This window comes from Ranitomeya variabilis, chromosome 5 (genome assembly GCF_051348905.1).
Source record: "Ranitomeya variabilis isolate aRanVar5 chromosome 5, aRanVar5.hap1, whole genome shotgun sequence".
Classification (NCBI taxonomy): Eukaryota; Metazoa; Chordata; class Amphibia; order Anura; family Dendrobatidae; genus Ranitomeya; species Ranitomeya variabilis.
Genome location: NC_135236.1, coordinates 480,647,016 through 480,668,966, shown reverse-complemented (window position 1 = coordinate 480,668,966; position 21,951 = coordinate 480,647,016). Strand labels below are relative to the sequence as shown.

The 21,951-nt window shown below is 45.4% G+C and overlaps 1 protein-coding gene across 1 annotated transcript in view; it reads left to right on the top strand.

Moving 5' to 3' along the window:
• LOC143775062 (dynein axonemal heavy chain 3-like) overlaps positions 1-21,951 on the top strand; it is a 2,972,411-nt gene that overhangs the window by 1,585,356 nt on the left and 1,365,104 nt on the right. Inside the window, exon 42 of the mRNA XM_077262897.1 lies at positions 4,573-4,758. Within this exon, the coding sequence (XP_077119012.1) occupies positions 4,573-4,758 (186 nt within the window). The remainder of the gene's footprint in view (positions 1-4,572; positions 4,759-21,951) is intronic.

Here is a 21,951-nt window from a genome sequence, read left to right as displayed (position 1 = left end):
CCAACAGAAGCTTCTCATCAGTGCAAGACGTATGAAAACCCACATATAATTTGCTAAAAAACACATGAAGGACTCCCAGACTACGAGAAATAAGATTATCTGGTTTGATGAGACGAACATAAACCTTTTTGGTGATGATAATTCTAAGTGATATGTGTGGAGAAAACCAGGCACTGCTCATTACCTGGCCAATACAATTCCAACAGTGAAGCATGGTGGTGGCAGCATCATGCTATGGGGGTGTTTTTCAGCTGGAGAAACAGGACGACTGGTTGTCATTGAAAGAAACATGAATGCGGGCAAGTACAGAGATATCCTGGATGAAAACCTTTTTCAGAGTGCTCTGGACCTCAGACGTGGCCTAAGGTTCACCTTCCAACAAAATAATGACCATAAGCACAGAGCTAAATTAAAGGGACTCTGTCACCTCAAATTGGCGGGATATTTAAATTACTATTTACCTGTCCAATGGGCGGCGTTTCATCTTCATTTCTCCACCCCGTCCATCCCTGTTGTCCGCAATATGTTAGTGAATTAGAGTACTTCTGCTCCATAGTTGGTGTGTGCTCAATGCAACGGGGTGGAGAAATGAAGATGAAATGCCGCCCCTTTGGACAGATAATAATCATTTAAATATCCCGCCAATTTGAGGTGACAGAGTCCCTTTAACAAAGAAGTGGCTTCAGAACAACTTTGTGACCATTCTTGACTGGCCCAGCCAGAGCCCTGTCCTACACCCAATTGAGCATTTCTGGAGAGACCTGGAAATGGCTGTTCACCAAGGTTCACCATCCAACCTGACAGAATGGTAGAGGATCCCCAAATCCACTTGTGAAAAACTTGTTGCATCATTCCCAAGAAGACTCATGGCTGTATTAGCTCAAAAGGATGCTTCTACTCAATACTGAGCAAAGGGTCTGAATTTTTATGACCATGTGACATTTCAGTTTTTCTTTTTTTATTAAATTTGCAAAAATTTCTAAATTTATGGGGGGGTTTTCAGTTAAGATGGGATGCAGAGTGTACATTAATGAGAAAAAAATGAACTTTTTTGAATTTGCCAAATGGTTGCAATGAAAGAAAGAGTGAAAATTTTAAAGGGGTCTGAATACTTTCTGTACCCACTGTATATGTATAAGGGATATATATTATTCAGCTCTACAGCCACTCTTACATCATTTAAACATAGAAAATAGCTGACAGTACAACTGATATAGGGATGCCCGTCCTAGTTCCACTGGACCCAAATGGAAAAGTACATACCACAGCAAAGTGAAGGACAGCATCCAATCCAGGTGAAGTATAAAAAGTCCTTTATTGTGCCAAATGCAACGTTTCAACCATATAGGTCTTTTTCAAGCAGAAAGACCTATATGGTTGAAACGTTGCATTTGGCACAATAAAGTACTTTTTATACTTCACCTGGATTGGATGCTGTCCTTCACTTTGCTGTAACTCTTACATCATTTTTCCAGTTGAACATGAAAAATTTGGCCACAAATTCCTCCTTAAAAAAAGGATAAGATTAAAGTTTTGCAATTGTTTTAGTGCTCAAATTTAATAGAAATATGCTACACAATAATATTGCTGGCTGTTGAAGTAAATTACTTACTGTGTATGTAACTGACAAACAATATAGCATTCTGGTTTTTGGACAGGGGGAAAGTAGTGTTTAAAAAAAATAGAAATTTGAAAACATTATACACACAATTTACTTTTTGATTATCTGTTTGACTATTCAATTGACAACTGTACAGGGGCTGTGTTACACCTGGCATCTGTGCTTGCTAAATGTTTCATTTTGGGCAAGGTAATTAATTAGCTTGTACTAAACATTTGAATACAAATTATTATAACAAATTGAGACATTTAACAGTGCATTTCTTTTGGCACACCTGTTTAAATTATCAAAGTGGAGACACATAAATGGAGAACCAATAATACAGGGCAAGCTGGTGATGCATTAGCATTTTTTGCCTTCATGTGAACCCTGCCTTGCATTTGTGGTTTATTCCACAGTTTTACAGGTTTGGGTAAATGCTATACTTGTATAATGTATGGTAAGTTAAAATATGGCATTGGCAATTAATGTGGTACTGTAAGAGAAAAAACTACCCATAACATTGCAATTGCAGTGCAATAGCAACTCAGTAGTACTAGTACCAAAACGCAAGTCACCATTGGCTTTCTCTGCCTCTGGCAAGCATATCAATGGGGAGTGTAATGGAATATATATTGCAATACTTGTCAGGGTGGGATGATGTAGCCTCTGCTAGCGACATCATCAGCTTGAGTCAGTGTTATTTACAGTATACCTCCTCTTCCTCTGCCAGAATAATTAATGTTGTACAAAGCTGAGTTTTCAATCCATCAATGACAATTTCAGTTTTTCCCCACAGTCCCCTAAACTACAGCACCCTGGGGACTAAGGAACATACTACACCATTTTCTCCCAGTTGATTCATTGAATGAATGACTGAAATAGTCAGTCTTTGTATGTGGAAAACATTTAGCCAGAAGAGATGGAAGACCCAATTCTAACACTAATCTCTGTTACAGGCTGAGGGTATCATGATAGTAGAAGCACTGACAGTGGTAGTAGCGCTCTGAGGTGTGGCAAATCTGGAGGTGGAAATTAGATGTGTGTGGGGGAATGGAAAGTGCAAGGAACTCAAGCCATTTCCCTCACAGAGGCAACTGTCGGCTGGATCTGGGATGATGATAATGATAAAGATTCTGTGGTGGATAAAACCTATAAACCAGGGGAGCAGGGTGTTAGCCTCAGTGGCACAAAGCACAGGCAATGTGAGGCTTAAAAATCCTCCAAGGCTAAATCTGCATGGTATGCAGTCACCTCAGAAGTAGGTGATGTTGGTGGAGGCTCATTAGCACCTGAAAGGTCTGGTCACATTGGTGGCAGTGATTCTTTGGCAATTTGCAGGATCTGCAAGTGGAAAATAATCCCTGGACATCCCAGCTCACATACAATAGAAACTAGGTCTCACTATGAGCACTTGAAGTGACATCATCTACTCATCTACTCATTTTGGGAAAAGCAAGGTGGCCAGCAATAAGAGCAGATCTCAATTTGTTCTCTTTCCTCTTCTAATCACGCTCATCTTTCTGTCAGCCAGGATGCATCCTTTTCTCTTCTTTCTCCATTAAATCTGCCAATATCCATCCCTGGTTGTGTGTTGAAGTAACCAGTCTATGCTCCCAGTCATCCTCTGATTTGCCAACTAAACTCTTATCTACTCAAGTTGCTGGTGGTGCTATGGAGCACAACATACCGAGCCAGCACAATTTGTTGCAGAAAGTTCCCACTCTGCTATCATATACAGTAGAATGTATGCCAATCTCTTGACTTGTCTTTGAGCACTAAAATGCCCTTTATTGAAAACAACTGGAGCAGCAACTATAGCCAGGCACAATTCATAGAAAGTGTCAGATCAGGCTTCTCTGAATGTGGCGCTATCAAATATGTATTTTTAATTTGTTTTTTATGAGGCAAAAAGGGGTGATTTAAACTTTAGTTTTTTTCTTTACTTTGTTTTTTACTTTTTACAGTATATAATAATTTCCCTTTGAAGGGGCCTTGAAGCTGCGATTGTCCAATCACCTGAATTATACATTGCAGTGCTTCAGCACTGCTATGCATAGCAAAAATCACGATCTCCTATGTTTGCTGGCACAGGCTGGCATTCACAGGTGGATCATGATGACAGGCATGGGGGTCTTCACCAGACCCCCGACTGTGATGACAACCCATCGGCGCCCCACAATCAGGTGACAGAAGCACCAATTGGTGGGATCAATGACATGTTAAATGCCACTGTCGGTGACTGATAATGGCATTTAACTTGTTAACAGCAGATAATGGATGTGAAGAGGTTAAAAAAGACAACAGATAGTTGATCTTGCTGAAATAGATGAAACCAAAGGAAGCCCATTGCTTCTTATTAGAAATTTTAAAAAATATTTTCAAGAGTATGAATATTATATAAAGATAAATTCCCAGATTAAAGGCCAATATTCTCTAATCTAATGACTATAACCATAGTAGTTTTTTAAAGTGAATCTGTCACCAGTTTTTGTCTCTGAACAAATCCACCATCTTTATTTGCTCCTGCGCTGTATTCCACAAATGTGTCAATCATCTCCTGACTCCCCCTGTATACTCCCAAAAATACTATTTTAATTGCTCCCTCACTGTATTTAATTGAGGATGGTCCTGTCCGATGAGCATCCTCCCTATGGCATCTGTACCTCCTTTGTGCTCCTAATCTGTGCCCTCTGGCTATGATTGGTGTAGATGACACATTTTGTATCAGCTAAACAAAATTTTGCACCTGCGCAGTAGCCTCGCAGGTCTACATGGGTACAATTTACTCTGCTCTTCTGTGGGCAGAGCATAAAACATTACTGCGCAAGTGCCAAGCTAACTCCAGTCACTTCCGATGACAGGGTGAGTTGTAGTCAGAATTACTTCGCTTGGCGTTTGTCATTCCGTCATATACTGTATACTCATCATTGCATATATTTGACATTGCATACTGTTTTGTATCATTTTAGTTCTGCAAAACTAAAAATGGAAACTGAAGACGGAATCCTTGAAGTTTCAGAGGACTCAGAGTCTCCCAGTTTTAAAACAAGTAGCAAGAAAACAAATGAAGATGACAAACATATGATCATGGCTTATGGTTTATTTTCAGTTATCTGGTCTGTTGGTGGAATTCTTAACTTAGATTCAAAACAAAGGTAAGTAATATAAAGATTCATTTTCATCTACTAAGTATTTAGTTGATTAGCTATCAACACATATAATGAGACTATGCAATTATTAGAAGATAATTTATACTGTTCTGCAATAGTGGAGTCCTGGTATGTATGCACAGCCTCATTCAGAGAAACACAAAACTGTTTTAATGGACATTTCCTGGACCTTTCTGTTCCAGTAAAAATAGACATGCATGGCTTGGTATAGATGTGATTCAACACAGGATCTGACTGGTGCCAGAATATAAACAAGCACATCCAGTAATGGACTGGGACTGAAATTCAGCCCTGGCATTTGAAAGCACACAGGCCCATGCTTCTCCCCCCCCCCAGCCCCAGATGGTAATATCTATCACTAATATTTCCCTGCCTGGAGGTAATCAAGATTTACTACAAGACCAATTTTTCTAATTATACCAATAATACCACTATTTAAAGTTTGAATAATAATACTGCAATAATAATATTGCAATATAACAGACAAATACCAGTAAACCATAACTAAATATTACCAGCATACTTAGTAATGATAATACCACCATACAGATCATTTAAATGGGTTATCCATAGTGTTGAGCATTCCGATACCGCAAGTATCGGGTATCGGACGATATTCGCTGTATCGGAATTCCGATACCGAGTTCCGATATTTTTGTGATATCGGAAATCGGAATCGGAAGTTCCAAGTTTATGGTTCCCAGGGTCTGGAGGAGAGGAGACTCTCCTTCAGGCTCTGGGATCCATATTCATGTAAAAAATAAAGAATTAAAATAAAAAATATGGATATACTCACCCCTCCGGCGGCCCCTGGACCTTAGCGATGTAACCGGCAGCCTCCGTTCCTAAGAATGCAGTGAGTTTAGGACCTGCGATGACGTCGCGGCTTGTGATTGGTCGTGTGAGCGGTCACATGAGCGGTCACGCGACCAATCACAAGCTGCGATGTCATCGAAGGTCCTTCACTCTGCATTCTTAGGAACGGAGGCTGCCGGTTACATCGCTAAGGTCCAGGGGCCGCCGGAGGGGTGAGTATATCCATATTTTTTATTTTAATTCTTTATTTTTTACATGAATATGGATCCCAGGGCCTGAAGGAGAGTTTCCTCTCCTTCAGACCCTGGGAACCATCCAGGATACCTTCCGATATTTGTGTCCCATTGACTTGTATTGATATTGGGTATCGGTATCGGCGAGATCCGATATTTTGCCGGTATCGGCCGATCCAATCCGATACCGATACTTTCGAATATCGGAAGGTATCGCTCAACACTAGTTATCCAGGCTTGATGTTAACGTCTAAGTGGCTTCAGACTTCTGAATCCTCACAGAACACACTGTCAGGATTCTCCCTTGCACGATGACCCCATTAATAATAATAATAATAATAATAATTTTTATTTATATAGCGCCAACATATTCCGCAGCGCTTTACAACTTATAGAGGGGACTTGTACAGACAATAGACATTACAGCATAACAGAAATCACAGTTCAAAACAGATACTAGTAGGAATGAGGGCCCTGCTCGCAAGCTTACAAACTATGAGGAAAAGGGGAGACACAAGAGGTGGATGGTAACAATTGCTTTAGTTATTTGGACCAGCCATAGTGTAAGGCTCGGGTGTTCATGTAAAGCTGCATGAACCAGTTAACTGCCTAAGTATGTAGCAGTACAGACACAGAGTGCTATTAACTGCATAAAGTGTATGAGAACATGACGCGAGGAACCTGATTTTTTTTGTTTTTGAATGGGCCACACAGGGATGGTTAGGTTAATGCATTGAAGTGGTAGGCCAGTCTGAACAAATGAGTTTTTAGGGCACGCTTAGAACTGTGGGGATTGGGGATTAATCGTATTAACCTAGGTAATGCATTCCAAAGAATCGGCACAGCATGTGTAAAGTCTTGGAGAAGGGAGTTGGAGGTTCTGATTGTTGAGGATGCTAACCTGAGGTCATTAGCGGAGCGGAGGGCACGGATAGGGTGGTAGACTGAGACCAGAGAGAAGATGTAGGGTGGTGCTGAGCCATGGAGTGCTTTGTGGATGAGGGTAGTAGTTTTGTACTGGATTCTGGAGTGGATGGGTAGCCAATGTAATGACTGGCACAAGGTAGAGGCATCGGTGTAACGGTTGATGAGGAATATGATTCTGGCAGCAGCATTCAGGACAGATTGGAGCGGGGAGAGTTTGGTAAGAGGGAGGCCGATTAATAGAGAGTTACAATAGTCCAGACGAGAATGAATAAGTGAGACAGTAAGATGTCATGTTCTCAATGGCAAGAGAACATAGCATCAGCATATATAGGAACTAGCTCTTGGAAGATGGGAACTGAGCTGACCATGAACTAAACCTAACACACAACTAGCAGTGGCCGGGTAGCATGCCTACGTTGATTCTAGATGCCCAGCACCAGCCGGAGGACTAAATAATGCTAGCAGAGGAAAATATTAGTCCTAGCTCACCTCTAGAGAAATACCCCGAAAGGAGACAGAGGCCCCCCCACATGTATTGGCGGTGAATTAAGATGAAATAACAAACGTAGTATGAAAATAGGTTTAGCAAATTTGAGGTCCACTTACTACATAGCAGAAGACAGAAAGGACACTTTCATGGTCAGCTGAAAACCCTATCAAAACACCATCCAGAAATTACTTTAAAACTCTGGCATTAACTCATAACACCAGAGTGGCAATTCCTGTTCACAAGAGCTTTCCAGACACAGTAACGAAACTACAGCTGTGAACTGGAACAAAAATGCAAAAACAAACATGGACAAGAGTCCAACTTATCTAGTAGTTGTCTAGGAGCAGGAACAAGCACAGAGAGGCTTCTGATAACATTGTTGACCGGCAAGCAACTAACAGAGCAGCAAGGTTATATAGCGACTCCCACATCTTGATGGGAACAGGTGAACAGAGAAGATGAAGACACAGTTCAATTCCACCAGTAGCCACCGGGGGAGCCCAGAATCCAAATTCACAACAGTACCCCCCCCTCAAGGAGGGGGCACCGAACCCTCACCAGAACCACCAGGGCGATCAGGATGGGCCCTATGAAAGGCACGAACCAAATCAGAGGCATGAACATCAGATGCATTCACCCAAGAATTATCCTCCTGGCCGTATCCCTTCCACTTGACCAGATACTGGAGTCTCCGTCTGGAAACACGAGAGTCTAAGATTTTCTCCACAACGTACTCCAACTCACCCTCAACCAACACCGGAGCAGGAGGCTCAACGGAAGGCACAACCGGTACCTCATACCTGCGCAATAATGACCGATGAAAAACGTTATGAATAGAAAAGGATGCAGGGAGGTCCAAACGGAAGGAAACAGGGTTAAAAATCTCCAATATCTTATACGGGCCGATGAACCGAGGCTTAAACTTAGGAGAAGAGACCCTCATAGGGACAAAACGAGAAGACAACCACACCAAGTCCCCAACACAAAGCCGAGGACCAACACGACGGTGGCGGTTGGCAAAAAGCTGAGTCTTCTCCTGGGACAACCTCAAATTGTCCACCACCTGCTCCCAGATCTGATGCAATCTCTCCACCACAGCATCCACTCCAGGACAATCCGAAGATTCCACCTGACCAGAGGAAAATCGAGGATGAAACCCCGAATTACAGAAAAACGGGGACACCAAAGTGGCAGAGCTGGCCCGATTATTGAGAGCGAACTCTGCCAATGGCAAAAAAGCAACCCAATCATCCTGGTCAGCAGACACAAAACACCTCAGATATGTCTCCAGGGTCTGATTAGTCCGCTCGGTCTGGCCATTCGTCTGAGGATGGAAAGCGGACGAAAAAGATAAATCTATGCCCATCCTAGCACAGAATGCCCGCCAAAATCTAGACACGAATTGGGTCCCTCTGTCAGAAATGATATTCTCAGGAATACCATGCAAACGAACAACATTTTGAAAAAACAGAGGAACCAACTCGGAAGAAGAAGGCAACTTGGGCAGAGGAACCAAATGGACCATCTTAGAAAAACGGTCACACACCACCCAGATAACAGACATCTTCTGAGAAACAGGCAGATCTGAAATAAAATCCATCGAGATGTGCGTCCAAGGCCTCTTAGGAATAGGCAAGGGCAACAATAATCCACTAGCCCGAGAACAACAAGGCTTGGCCCGAGCACAAACGTCACAAGACTGCACAAAGCCTCGCACATCTCGTGACAGGGAAGGCCACCAGAAGGACCTTGCCACCAAATCCCTGGTACCAAAAATGCCAGGATGACCTGCCAACGCAGAAGAATGAACCTCAGAGATGACTCTACTGGTCCAATCATCAGGAACAAACAGTTTATCAGGTGGGCAACGATCCGGTCTATCCGCCTGAAACTCCTGCAAGGCCCGCCGCAGGTCTGGAGAAACGGCTGACAATACCACTCCATCCTTAAGGATACCTGTGGGCTCAGAGTTACCAGGCGAGTCAGGCTCAAAACTCCTAGAAAGGGCATCCGCCTTAACATTCTTAGAACCCGGTAGGTATGACACCACAAAATTAAACCGAGAGAAAAATAATGACCAGCGCGCCTGTCTAGGATTCAGGCGCCTGGCAGTCTCAAGATAAATCAAATTTTTGTGGTCAGTCAATACCACCACCTGATGTCTGGCCCCCTCAAGCCAATGGCGCCACTCCTCAAAAGCCCACTTCATGGCCAAAAGCTCCCGATTCCCAACATCATAATTCCGCTCAGCAGGCGAAAATTTACGGGAAAAGAAGGCACAAGGCCTCATCACGGAGCAGTCAGAACTTTTCTGCGACAACACTGCCCCAGCTCCGATCTCAGAAGCGTCGACCTCAACCTGAAAAGGTAGAGCAACATCAGGCTGACGCAACACAGGGGCAGAGGAAAAACGGCGCTTAAGCTCCCGAAAGGCCTCCACAGCGTCAGGGGACCAATCAGCAACATCAGCACCCTTCTTAGTCAAATCGGTCAATGGCTTAGCAATATCCGAAAAACCAGCAATAAATCGACGATAAAAGTTAGCAAAGCCCAAAAATTTCTGAAGACTCTTAAGAGAAGAGGGCTGCGTCCAATCACAAATAGCTTGAACTTTGACAGGATCCATTTCAATGGAAGAGGGAGAAAAAATATATCCCAAAAAGGAAATCCTCTGTACCCCAAAAACACACTTAGAACCCTTCACACACAAAGAATTAGACCGCAAAACCTGGAAAACCCTCCTGACTTGCTGGACATGAGAGTCCCAGTCATCCGAAAAAATCAGAATATCATCCAGATACACAATCATAAATTTATCCAAATAATCGCGAAAAATATCATGCATAAAGGACTGGAAAACTGACGGAGCATTTGAAAGACCAAAAGGCATCACTAAATACTCAAAGTGGCCCTCGGGCGTATTAAATGCGGTCTTCCACTCATCCCCCTGCCTGATTCGCACCAAATTATACGCCCCACGAAGGTCAATCTTAGAGAACCACTTGGCCCCCTTTATGCGAGCAAACAAATCAGTCAGCAATGGCAATGGGTATTGATATTTAACAGTGATTTTGTTCAAAAGCCGATAATCGATACATGGTCTCAAAGAGCCGTCTTTTTTTGACACAAAGAAAAAACCGGCTCCTAAGGGAGATGACGATGGACGAATATGTCCCTTTTCCAAGGACTCCTTTATATATTCTCGCATAGCAGCATGTTCAGGCACAGACAGATTAAACAAACGACCCTTTGGGTATTTACTACCCGGGATTAAATCTATGGCACAATCGCACTCTCGGTGCGGAGGTAACGAACCAAGCTTGGATTCTTCAAAGACGTCACGATAGTCAGACAGGAACTCAGGAATTTCAGAGGGAATAGATGATGAAATGGAAACCACAGGTACATCCCCATGAGCCCCCTTACATCCCCAGCTCAACACAGACATAGCTCTCCAGTCGAGGACTGGGTTGTGAGATTGCAGCCAAGGCAATCCTAGCACCAAATCATCATGTAGATTATACAGCACCAGAAAGCGAATAATCTCCTGGTGATCCGGATTAATACGCATAGTTACTTGTGTCCAGTATTGTGGTTTATTATTAGCCAATGGGGTGGAGTCAATCCCCTTCAGAGGAATAGGAGTCTCCAAAGGCTCTAAATCATACCCACAGCGTTTGGCAAAGGACCAATCCATAAGACTCAAAGCGGCGCCAGAGTCGACATAGGCGTCCGTGGTAATAGATGACAAAGAGCAAATCAGGGTCACAGATAGAATAAACTTAGACGGTAAGGTGCAAATGGAAACAGATTTATCAAGCTTTTTAGTGCGCTTAGAGCATGCTGATATAACATGAGTAGAATCACCACAATAGAAACACAACCCATTTTTCCGTCTAAAATTCTGCCGCTCGCTTCGGGACAGAATTCTATCACACTGCATACTCTCTGGCGACTTCTCAGTGGACACCGCCAGATGGTGCACTGGTTTGCGCTCCCGCAAACGCCTATCGATCTGAATAGCCATTGTCATGGACTCATTCAGACCCGCAGGCACAGGGAACCCCACCATAACATCCTTAATGGCATCAGAGAGACCCTCTCTGAAAGTCGCCGCCAGGGCGCACTCATTCCACTGAGTAAGCACAGACCATTTACGGAATCTTTGGCAGTAAATTTCCGCTTCATCTTGCCCCTGAGATAGGGACATCAAAGTTTTTTCTGCCTGAAGCTCCAAATGAGGTTCGTCATAAAGCAACCCCAAGGCCAGAAAAAACGCATCCACATTGAGCAACGCAGGATCCCCTGGTGTCAATGAGAAAGCCCAGTCTTGAGGGTCGCCCCGGAGCAAGGAAATCACAATCCTGACCTGCTGTGCAGGATCTCCGGCAGAGCGAAATTTCAGGGACAAAAATAATTTGCAATTATTTCGAAAATTCTGAAACCCAGATCTATTCCCCGAGAAAAATTCCGGCAAAGGAATTCTCGGCTCAGATACAGGTGCATGACAAACAAAGTCTTGCAAATTTTGTACCTTCGTGGCGAGATTATTCAAACCTGCAGTTACACTCTGAAGATCCATTACAAACAGGTGGACACAGAGCCATTCAAAGATTAGAAGGAGAAAAAAAAAAAAAAAAATCTCAGCAGACTTCTTATTTCTCTCCTTTCTCAGCCAAGGATTTTAACCCTTTAGTGGGCCGGTCAAACTGTCATGTTCTCAATGGCAACAGAACATAGCATCAGCATATATAGGAACTAGCTCTTGGAAGATGGGAACTGAGCTGACCATGAACTAAACCTAACACACAACTAGCAGTGGCCGGGTAGCATGCCTACGTTGATTCTAGATGCCCAGCACCAGCCGGAGGACTAAATAATGCTAGCAGAGGAAAATATTAGTCCTAGCTCACCTCTAGAGAAATACCCCGAAAGGAGACAGAGGCCCCCCCACATGTATTGGCGGTGAATTAAGATGAAATAACAAACGTAGTATGAAAATAGGTTTAGCAAATTTGAGGTCCACTTACTACATAGCAGAAGACAGAAAGGACACTTTCATGGTCAGCTGAAAACCCTATCAAAACACCATCCAGAAATTACTTTAAAACTCTGGCATTAACTCATAACACCAGAGTGGCAATTCCTGTTCACAAGAGCTTTCCAGACACAGTAACGAAACTACAGCTGTGAACTGGAACAAAAATGCAAAAACAAACATGGACAAGAGTCCAACTTATCTAGTAGTTGTCTAGGAGCAGGAACAAGCACAGAGAGGCTTCTGATAACATTGTTGACCGGCAAGCAACTAACAGAGCAGCAAGGTTATATAGCGACTCCCACATCTTGATGGGAACAGGTGAACAGAGAAGATGAAGACACAGTTCAATTCCACCAGTAGCCACCGGGGGAGCCCAGAATCCAAATTCACAACAGTAAGAGTTTTTGCAGAGTCGAAAGTAAGAAAAGGGCGAATTCTAGAAATGTTTATGAGATGCAGATAAGAAGAGCGAGCCAGTGATCGGATGTGGGGGGTGAATGAAAGCTCGGAATCAAGGATGACCCCAAGGCAGTGGGCATGTTGCTTTGGAGTAATGGTGGAACCACACACGGAAATGGCAATGTCAGGTAAAGGTACAGTAGGCTAGTAGAGGGAGAGAACACGAGGAGTTCAGTTTTTGACAGGTTCAGTTTCAGATAGAGGGAGGACATGATGTTAGAGACAGCGGTAAGACAATCACTGATGTTTTCTAAAAAGGTCGGCGTGATAACAGGAGAAGAGGTGTAAAATTGGGTGTCATCAGCATAGAGATGGTACTGGAAACCAAATCTACTGATTGTTTGTCCAATAGGGGCAGTATACAAAGAGAAGAGGAAGGGGCCTAGGACTGATCCTTAAGGAACCCCAACAGTAAGGGGAAGATGAGAGGAGGAGGAACCAGCAAAACATACAGTGAAGGATCGGTCAGAGAGATAGGAGGAGAACCAGGAGAGAATGGTGTCCTTGAGGCCGATGGAGCGGAGCATAGTGAGGAGGAGCTGATGATCCACAATGTCGAATGCTGTGGAGAGATCCAAGAGAATTAGCATGGAGTAGTGACCATTAGATTTAGCTGTTAGTAGGTCATTAGAGACTTTAGTGAGGGCAGTTTCAGTAGAGTGTAAAGAGCAGAAGCCAGATTGAAGAGGGTCGAGAAGAGAGTTATCTGAGAGATAGCGGGTAAGACGGGAGTGGACCAGGCATTTGAGGAGTTTAGAGATGAAGGGAAGATTAGAGACTAGTGATGAGCGAACACTAAAATGTTCGGGTGCTCGTTGTTCGAGTCGAACATCTCCCGATGTTCGAGTGTTCGTTTCGAATAACGAACCCCATTGTAGTCAATGGGAGACTCGAACATTTTTCAGCGGGACCAAAGCTCTGCACAGGGAAGGTCGCCTAAAAACCTGGGAAGCTCAGAAAATGATGGAAACAACACTGGAATGGACAGGAAACAGCAGGGGCAGCATGCATAGTTGCCTCTGAGGCTGCCCAAATGCACCATTACGCCAAATTATGGCCAACAGCTTTGTGGTGACAGAGTGACCCACTTTGATGAGGTAGCAGGTGAAACACACCGAAATTGAGCCTGACACAGCATGGCAGCTATGGGCACGGCATGCGGAGGCAGCATCAGGCCAGAGAGCGGCACAGTGACGGACCCTTGAGGAGGCGGCAGCAGCATCATTCCTTACACATTGAGGCCACAGAGTGGCACAATTACATAGTTTGGAGGTAGCGAAGACCCAGCATGTGGAGGCGTCAGCACGGAGAGTGGCACGGTGACGGACCCTTGAGGAGGCGGCAGCAGCATCATTCCTTAATCCTTACACATTGAGGCCACAGAGTGGCACAATTACATAGTTTGGAGGTAGCGAAGACCCAGCATGTGGAGGCGTCAGCACGGAGAGTGGCACGGTGACGGACCCTTGAGGAGGTGGCAGCAGCATCATTCCTTTCACATTGAGGCCACAGAGTGGCACATTTACATAGTTTGGAGGTAGCGAAGACCCAGCATGTGGAGGCGTCAGCACGGAGAGTGGCACAGTGACGGACCCTTGAGGAGGCGGCAGCAGCATCATTCCTTACACATTGAGGCCACAGAGTGGCACAATTACATAGTTTGGAGGTAGCGAAGACCCAGCATGTGGAGGCGTCATTAGCGTCAGCACGGAGAGTGGCACGGTGACATGACAGACTTCAGTTTGAGCTGCTTTAACACGGTGGCGAGTGGAAATCTGTAGAAATCCATGCTTTATTCATCTTGATAAGCGTCAGCCTGTCAGCGCTGTCAGTTGACAGGCGTGTACGCTTATCGGTGATGATGCCACCAGCTGCACTGAAGACCTGCTCTGACAACACGCTAGCGGCAGGGCAAGCCAGCACCTCCAAGGCGTACAGTGCCAGTTCTGGCCACGTGTCCAGCTTTGAAACCCAGTAGTTGTATGGAGCAGAGTGATCATGCAGGACGTTGGTATGGTCACCTAGGTAGTCCTTCACCATCTTTCTGTAAATCTCGCCTCTACTCTGTCTAGACTGTGGATTGGTGGCATACTCTTGCATGGGTGACATAAAACTGGCAAAGGCCTTGGAGATTGATCCTCTGCCAGTGCTTGACAAGCTGCCTGCTCCCCTCCTCTCCCTCGCTTGTTGGCCCTCAGAACCACGTCCTCTGCCGCTAGCGGTGTCAGATGGGAAGGCTATTTTCAGCTTGTGCACCAGGGCCAGTTGGTATTGATGCAGTCTCATACTCCTTTCCTCTATAGGAATTAGAGTGGAAAAGTTGTGCTTGTACCGGGGGTCCAAGAGGGTGAACACCCAGTAATCGCTGGTGGAAAATATTTTTCTCACGCGAGGGTCACGGGAAAGGCAGCCTAACATGAAGTCAGCCATGTGCGCCAGAGTCCCAACACGTAAGAATTCCCCCTCCGCAACAGGCCGACTCTCCATTTCCTCCTCCTCCTCCTCCTCCTCCAACTCCTCCTCCTCAGCCCAAACACGCTGAACTGAGAAGAGGGAATGGGTACCGTCTTCAGTCTCGCCCACAGTCTCCTCCTCTTCATCCTCATCTTCCTCCGCCCCCTCCTCAGTTACACTCTGAGAAACAGACTGGCTGGTGTTCTGGCTCTCAGTCAACTCTTCTTCCCCCATCTCCTGTGACAATCGATGCGCCTCAGACTTCATGCTGAGCAATGATTTTTTCAGCAGACAAAGCAGCGGGATGGTGACGCTGATTATGGCGTCATCCCCGCTGACCATCAGTGTTGACTCGTCAAAGTGGCTTAACACCTTACATATATCAGACATCCACGTCCACTCCTCATTGTAGATTTGAGGAAGCTGACTAACTTGACTACCGGTTCTGGTGGAAGTGGTCATCTGACAGTCTACAATGGCTCTGCGCTGCTGGTAAACCCTGTTTAACATGTGTAGGGTGGAATTCCATCTCGTTGGCACGTCGCACAACAGTCGGTGAGCTGGCAGTTGTAAGCGCCGTTGCACTGCCCTCAGGGTGGCAGCATCAGTGGTGGATTTGCGGAAATGGGCACAGATGCGTCTCACCTTGGTGAGCAAATCTGACAGATTGGGGTAGGTCTTGAGGAACCGCTGAACCACCAGATTGAACACGTGGGCAAGGCATGGAACGTGTGTGAGTCTGCCCAGTTGCAGAGCCGCCACCAGATTACGCCCGTTGTCACACACGACCATGCCTGCTTTCAGGTTCAGCGGCGCCAGCCAAAGATCCGTCTGAGCCGTCATGCCCTGTAACAGCTCCTGGGCAGTGTGCCTCTTGTCACCTAAGCTCAGCAGTTTTAGCACCGCCTGCTGGCGCTTGCCCACTGCGGTCCTGCTGCGACTGCAGCTGCCGACTGAAGGTGGCGTGTCCACGGATGGAAATTTACAAGTGGTGTTTGTGGAGGAGGAGGAGGAGGAGGAGGAGGAGGGGGGAGAAGTATAGTAATCCTGGGAAACAGTCACCGAGGTAGGCCCCGCAATCCTGGGTGTGGGCAACACATGAGCTGACCCCGGTTCAGACTCTGTCCCAGCCTCAACCAAATTAATCCAATGTGCCGTCAGGGAGATATAGTGTCCCTGCCCCCCAGCACTGGTCCACGTGTCCGTGGTTAAGTGGACCTTTTCTGTAACCGCGTTGGTCAGGGCACGGTTGATGTTCTGAGACACGTGCTGGTGTAGTGCTGGGACGGCACATCGAGAAAAATAGTGGCGGCTTGGGACGGAGTAGCGAGGGGCAGCCACCGCCATCAGGTTGCGGAATGCCTCCGTCTCCACCAGCCTGTAGGGCAGCATCTCCAAACTCAGGAGTTTGGAGACGTGGACATTTAAGGCCTGTGCATGTGGGTGGGTGGAGGCATATTTGCGCTTGCGCTCAAATGTTTCATGCAAAGACAGCTGAACACTGCGCTGGGACACATTGGTGGATTGTGGGGGGGATGGTGAAGGTGCAGGGGTGGTTGCATGGCGGGAGTCGCTGGTGCCGGGCTCCTGGGCTGGGGAGTTACTGGCAGAGCCAGCATGTGACACAGGGGAAGGAGCAGCGGTGCGACCAGAAGGAGGTGAACGGCCTTGATTCCAATGAGTTGGGTGTTTAGCACTCATATGCCTGCGCATGCTGGTAGTGCTTAGGTTGCTAGTGGTGGCTCCCCTACTGAGCTTGGTGTGGCACAGGTTGCACAACACAGTCCGTCGGTCCTCCTCACTTTCTTTAAAGAAGCTCCAGACTTTAGAACACCGAGGCCTCGACCAAACTGGTTCACTTGTTGAACCTCTGTCTGATGAAATTACTCTGGCCCTGCCTCTCCCTCTGGTCGCACGTCTACCTCTTGCAACGTTTTCTGATGTTACACTTGCCTCCCCCTCCGAAGCACTCTCTTGACTAGGCCTAACAACCCAGCTGGGGTCAGTCACCTCATCATCCACCGGCTCCTCCTCCTCCCATTCATCAGCCTGCTCCCCCCTGGGAATTACTGCACTGACAAGCACCTCACTGTCTGACACCCGTGTCTCATCCTCAGACACCTCTCCACAGACTATTTGTAAATCCCCACTTTCATCACCCACAGACTGGGAAAGCTCTCTATTTTGGGCATCGGGACAGACCCACTGGTCAGGTTGCTGCTCAGCAGTGCTTTGTGAATCTAGGAAGGGTTGGGAAAACAGTTCCTGGGAGTATGCAGGATTTGAATCACTAATTTCCAAGGAGGGGCCAGGCTGGGTGGGAGGAGGTTGAGCTGAAAGATCCTGAGGTCCACTCCCTTGGCTAGCGTTGGTGGACTGCGTGGAAGACTGGGCGGTGGATAAACTACTGGATGCATTATCCGCTATCCAGTTGATCACCTGTTCGCACTGCTGGGGATCCAATAGGGGTGTGCCACGTGACACTGTAAATTGGGACAGGAAGCTAGAAAAGGGTACTCTGCGGCGTTCCAGTGCTCCATCAGAAGCAGGTACTGTGTCACCCTGCCCAGGACTACGGCCTCTGCCTGCAACCTCACTTTGACGCCCACGACCACGTCCTCGTCCTCGTCCCTTACCCCTGGGGTTCACCATTGTAAAGGTTATGCTAGAAAAGCTAGTTATGAAGGTGAAATACACTCTATTTGTCCAAACAGAGGATATATTGCGTGTTGCAAACAGGACTATTCGGTAAAGAGCATATTTTATGCAACCAAACCTTGGTTTACAGCAAACTGATGTGTATCAGTAACAGATATAAAACTGTGTTTTATATTTGTGGTATTTCTTCAGATCAAATACCCCTTCTTTATGTAACTATTAGATATGGCGTGCACAAAACTGGCCACAGGCCTAGTCACTAAATACAGAGCTTATTTTTGGACCACAAAACTTGGGTACCAGTAACAGATATAAAACTGTGTTTATATTTGTGGTATTTCTTCACATCAAATACCCTTTACTTCTTTAACTATTAGATATGGCGTGCACAAATCTGGCAACAGGCCTAGTCACTAAATACAGAGCGTATTTTTGAACCACAAAACTTGGGTACCAGTAACAGATATAAAACTGTGTTTATATTTGTGGTATTTCTTCACATCAAATACCCTTTATTTCTTTAACTATTAGATATGGCGTGCACAAATCTGGCAACAGGCCTAGTCACTAAATACAGAGCGTATTTTTGGACCACAAAACTTGGGTACCAGTAACAGATATAAAACTGTGTTTATATTTGTGGTATTTCTTCACATCAAATACCCTTTATTTCTTTAACTATTAGATATGGCGTGCACAAATCTGGCAACAGGCCTAGTCACTAAATACAGAGCGTATTTTTGAACCACAAAACTTGGGTACCAGTAACAGATATAAAACTGTGTTTATATTTGTGGTATTTCTTCACATCAAATACCCTTTATTTCTTTAACTATTAGATATGGCGTGCACAAATCTGGCAACAGGCCTAGTCACTAAATACAGAGCGTATTTTTGAACCACAAAACTTGGGTACCAGTAACAGATATAAAACTGTGTTTATATTTGTGGTATTTCTTCACATCAAATACCCTTTATTTCTTTAACTATTAGATATGGCGTGCACAAATCTGGCAACAGGCCTAGTCACTAAATACAGAGCGTATTTTTGAACCACAAAACTTGGGTACCAGTAACAGATATAAAACTGTGTTTATATTTGTGGTATTTCTTCACATCAAATACCCTTTATTTCTTTAACTATTAGATATGGCGTGCTATAAAAATGCAATTTTTATCTAATGCGGTTTTTTGGACACACAAAACCTTGGATTAGAATGTAGGGTATTCTATACTATATATATATACTATATATGTGGCAGAATTGCGTATTCTGTACACTGCGCTTATGTGTACGCTAAACAAATATTTTTGGGCCAGGTGTGGTATATCTGTATCACTCAAAAATGCATTTTTATATCTTATGCGGTTTTATTTTTAGGCCGCAAATATTTCCTTTTTTAATTTATTAATTATTGTTATTAATTAATATTATTATTATTAAATGAGGTGACAGCGTGTGCTGTACCACTCTACGGAGTCTGAGGCACTACAAGTCCCAGACAGCAGCACAAATGAGGTTACAGCGTGTGCTGGAGTCTGAGGCACTACAAGTCCCAGACAGCAGCACAAATGAGGTTACAGCGTGTGCTGGAGTCTGAGGCACTACAAGTCCCAGACAGCAGCACAAATGAGGTTACAGACAGCGTGTGCTGGAGGCTAAATGGAGTCTGAGGAACATCCAGCAGCCGATATTCTAATAGTGCGGCGTTCGCCCAAAATGGCGGACGCCGCACTATAAAGCCCAGCCTAATGCACACACGATCCCTGCCTAATGCCTAATGCCTATAAAGATTGACTTGGAGACTGAGATTGAGACTTGGCACTGAGACAGTGAGTGCGCAGCTAAGATGGCGGCCGCTGCACTCCTGGTCCCAGCTGCCACACAGCTAGCCAGCAAATACAAGAGAGGACTAGTAGTAGTAAACGTAGATTAGCCCTGACAAGGGCTGTTGATTTCTGCACCCTGCCTGCCTGATTAATTCTGGTCTTTGTCCCTGCTCTAGTCCCTATCAATTCCCAGTCCCCCCAGCACGTCTGTCCCTATGCTCTTTCACACTGCAAATGGCTGAAAGCGCCGAACATAATGAAAGCAGTCTATTGGCTGGTCAGGTCACCTGATCTGGCCAGCCACTCACTGCTCTCGTCTTGTACATGTCCCTACGTCATGCTAGTAGCTTAGAAGGCTCACCTAACATGATTGGCTCCTTGAAAAACCGCCAAAAATGAGAAAAACAAAAACGAGATTTCACTCGAGTACCGCGAGATGTTCGGCCGAATACCGAACACCTTCGAACGCCCTAATGTCCGATCGAACACCAGGTTCGAGTGAACACGTTCGCTCATCACTATTAGAGACAGGTCTATAATTAGCGGCACAATTTTGGTCGAGGGAGGGTTTTTAAAGTAGTGGGTGTATGATGGCATGCTTAAATGAGTAGGGAAAAATACCGGAAGTGTGGGAAAGGTTGAATATTTTTGTTAGGTGAGAGGTGACAGCCGGGGAAAAGGACTGGAGGAGATGTGACGGAATGGGGTCACTGGTGCAAGTGGTCGGGCGAGAAGATGCAAGGAGCCTGCTTACTTCTTCTGTAACTGGTTCAAAGTCAGAGAGTGAACTAGATGCAGTGGGGGAGGGAGGACAGTGCATGGTATGAAAAGATTGGGAGATGATTTCCTGTCGAATGTGGTCAATTTTTTCTTTGAAGTAATTGGCCAGATCGTCAGCGTGGAGATCTGTGGTTGGGGCCTGCTCTCTTGGGTTGAGTAGGGACTGGAAAGTGTCAAAGAGACATTTAGGGTTATTTGACAGTGAGGTGATGAGGGTGTTGAAATAGGTTTGTTTGGAGAGGTGAAGGGCAGAGTTGTATGTTTTTAGCATGAACTTATAATGGATGAAATCTTTGGGTAGATTAGATTTTCTCCACAGACGTTCGGCGCACCTGGAGCACTGCTGCAGGAAACGTTTTTGCAGCGTGTGCCACGGTTGTCACCGTCTGTGCCGAGTTGTTCTATGTATAGGAGGTGCAGCTTCATCCAGGGCACTTTGCAGGGTTTCATTGTAATGCTTTAGAGCAGAATCAGGACATGAGATGGAGGAGATTGGGGCCAAAGAGGACTGCAAGTTCTTCATAAGTTTCTGGGTGTTAATGGCCTGTATGTTTCTATAAGTGTGGAAAGTGGGGGTGACCTGAGCGGGATGGCAGTTCTTGATAGAGAATGAAAGAAGGTTGTGGTCAGAGAGCGGGAGAGGGGAGTTTGTGAAATCATCCACTGAGCAAAGCCGGGAGAAGTTTTCATTTTCATGCGTTGGAGAGTTAGTATGCTGTGAGAGGCCGAAAGAGGAGGTTAGAGATAAAAGGTGAGAAGCAGATGGGGAGAGGGGAGAAGCAATGGGGATGTAGAAATCACCCATGATAAGGGTGGGGGTGTCACAGGAGAGAAAGTGTGGAAGCCATGTGGCAAAGTAATCCAGGAACTGATGAGAGGGGCCAGGAGGACGATACACCACCGCCACTCGCATGGAGAAGGGGACGTAGAGTCTGACAGCATGGACCTCAAAGGAAGGGAATACAAGTGAGGGTACTTGGGGGATAACTTGGAAGGTCCATTTGGGTGAAAGGAGCAGACCAACGCCTCCACCTGCTCTGTTGTCTGATCTTGGGGTATGAGAAAAGTGTAGTCCACCATATGAAAGAGCAGCAGCAGCGGTGGTGTCTGACTGCTGGATCCAGGTTTCAGTAAGAGCCAGGAGATTAAGAGAGTTAGAAAGGAAGAAGTCATGAATGAAGGAGAGTTTATTACACACAGAGCGAGGATTCCAAAGGGCACAATTCAAAGAGACAGAAGGCATGCATGGAATATATTTCAGTTCAGAGAATGAATGATATGTTTACCATTCAAGCTGCTTGCTGTCAGGGAATGGAGCAATAGACATGCAGGATATTTCAGTTCAGAGAATGAATGATATGTTTACCTGTATGAAGAGAAAAGAGATGCTTGTTATATTCTGCCATGTTATAACTGCCGCATACTTAGAAAAAAGTACTTTGAATAAAAGCACACGAATAATAGTGCACGAATGCACCCCTGCATTAACA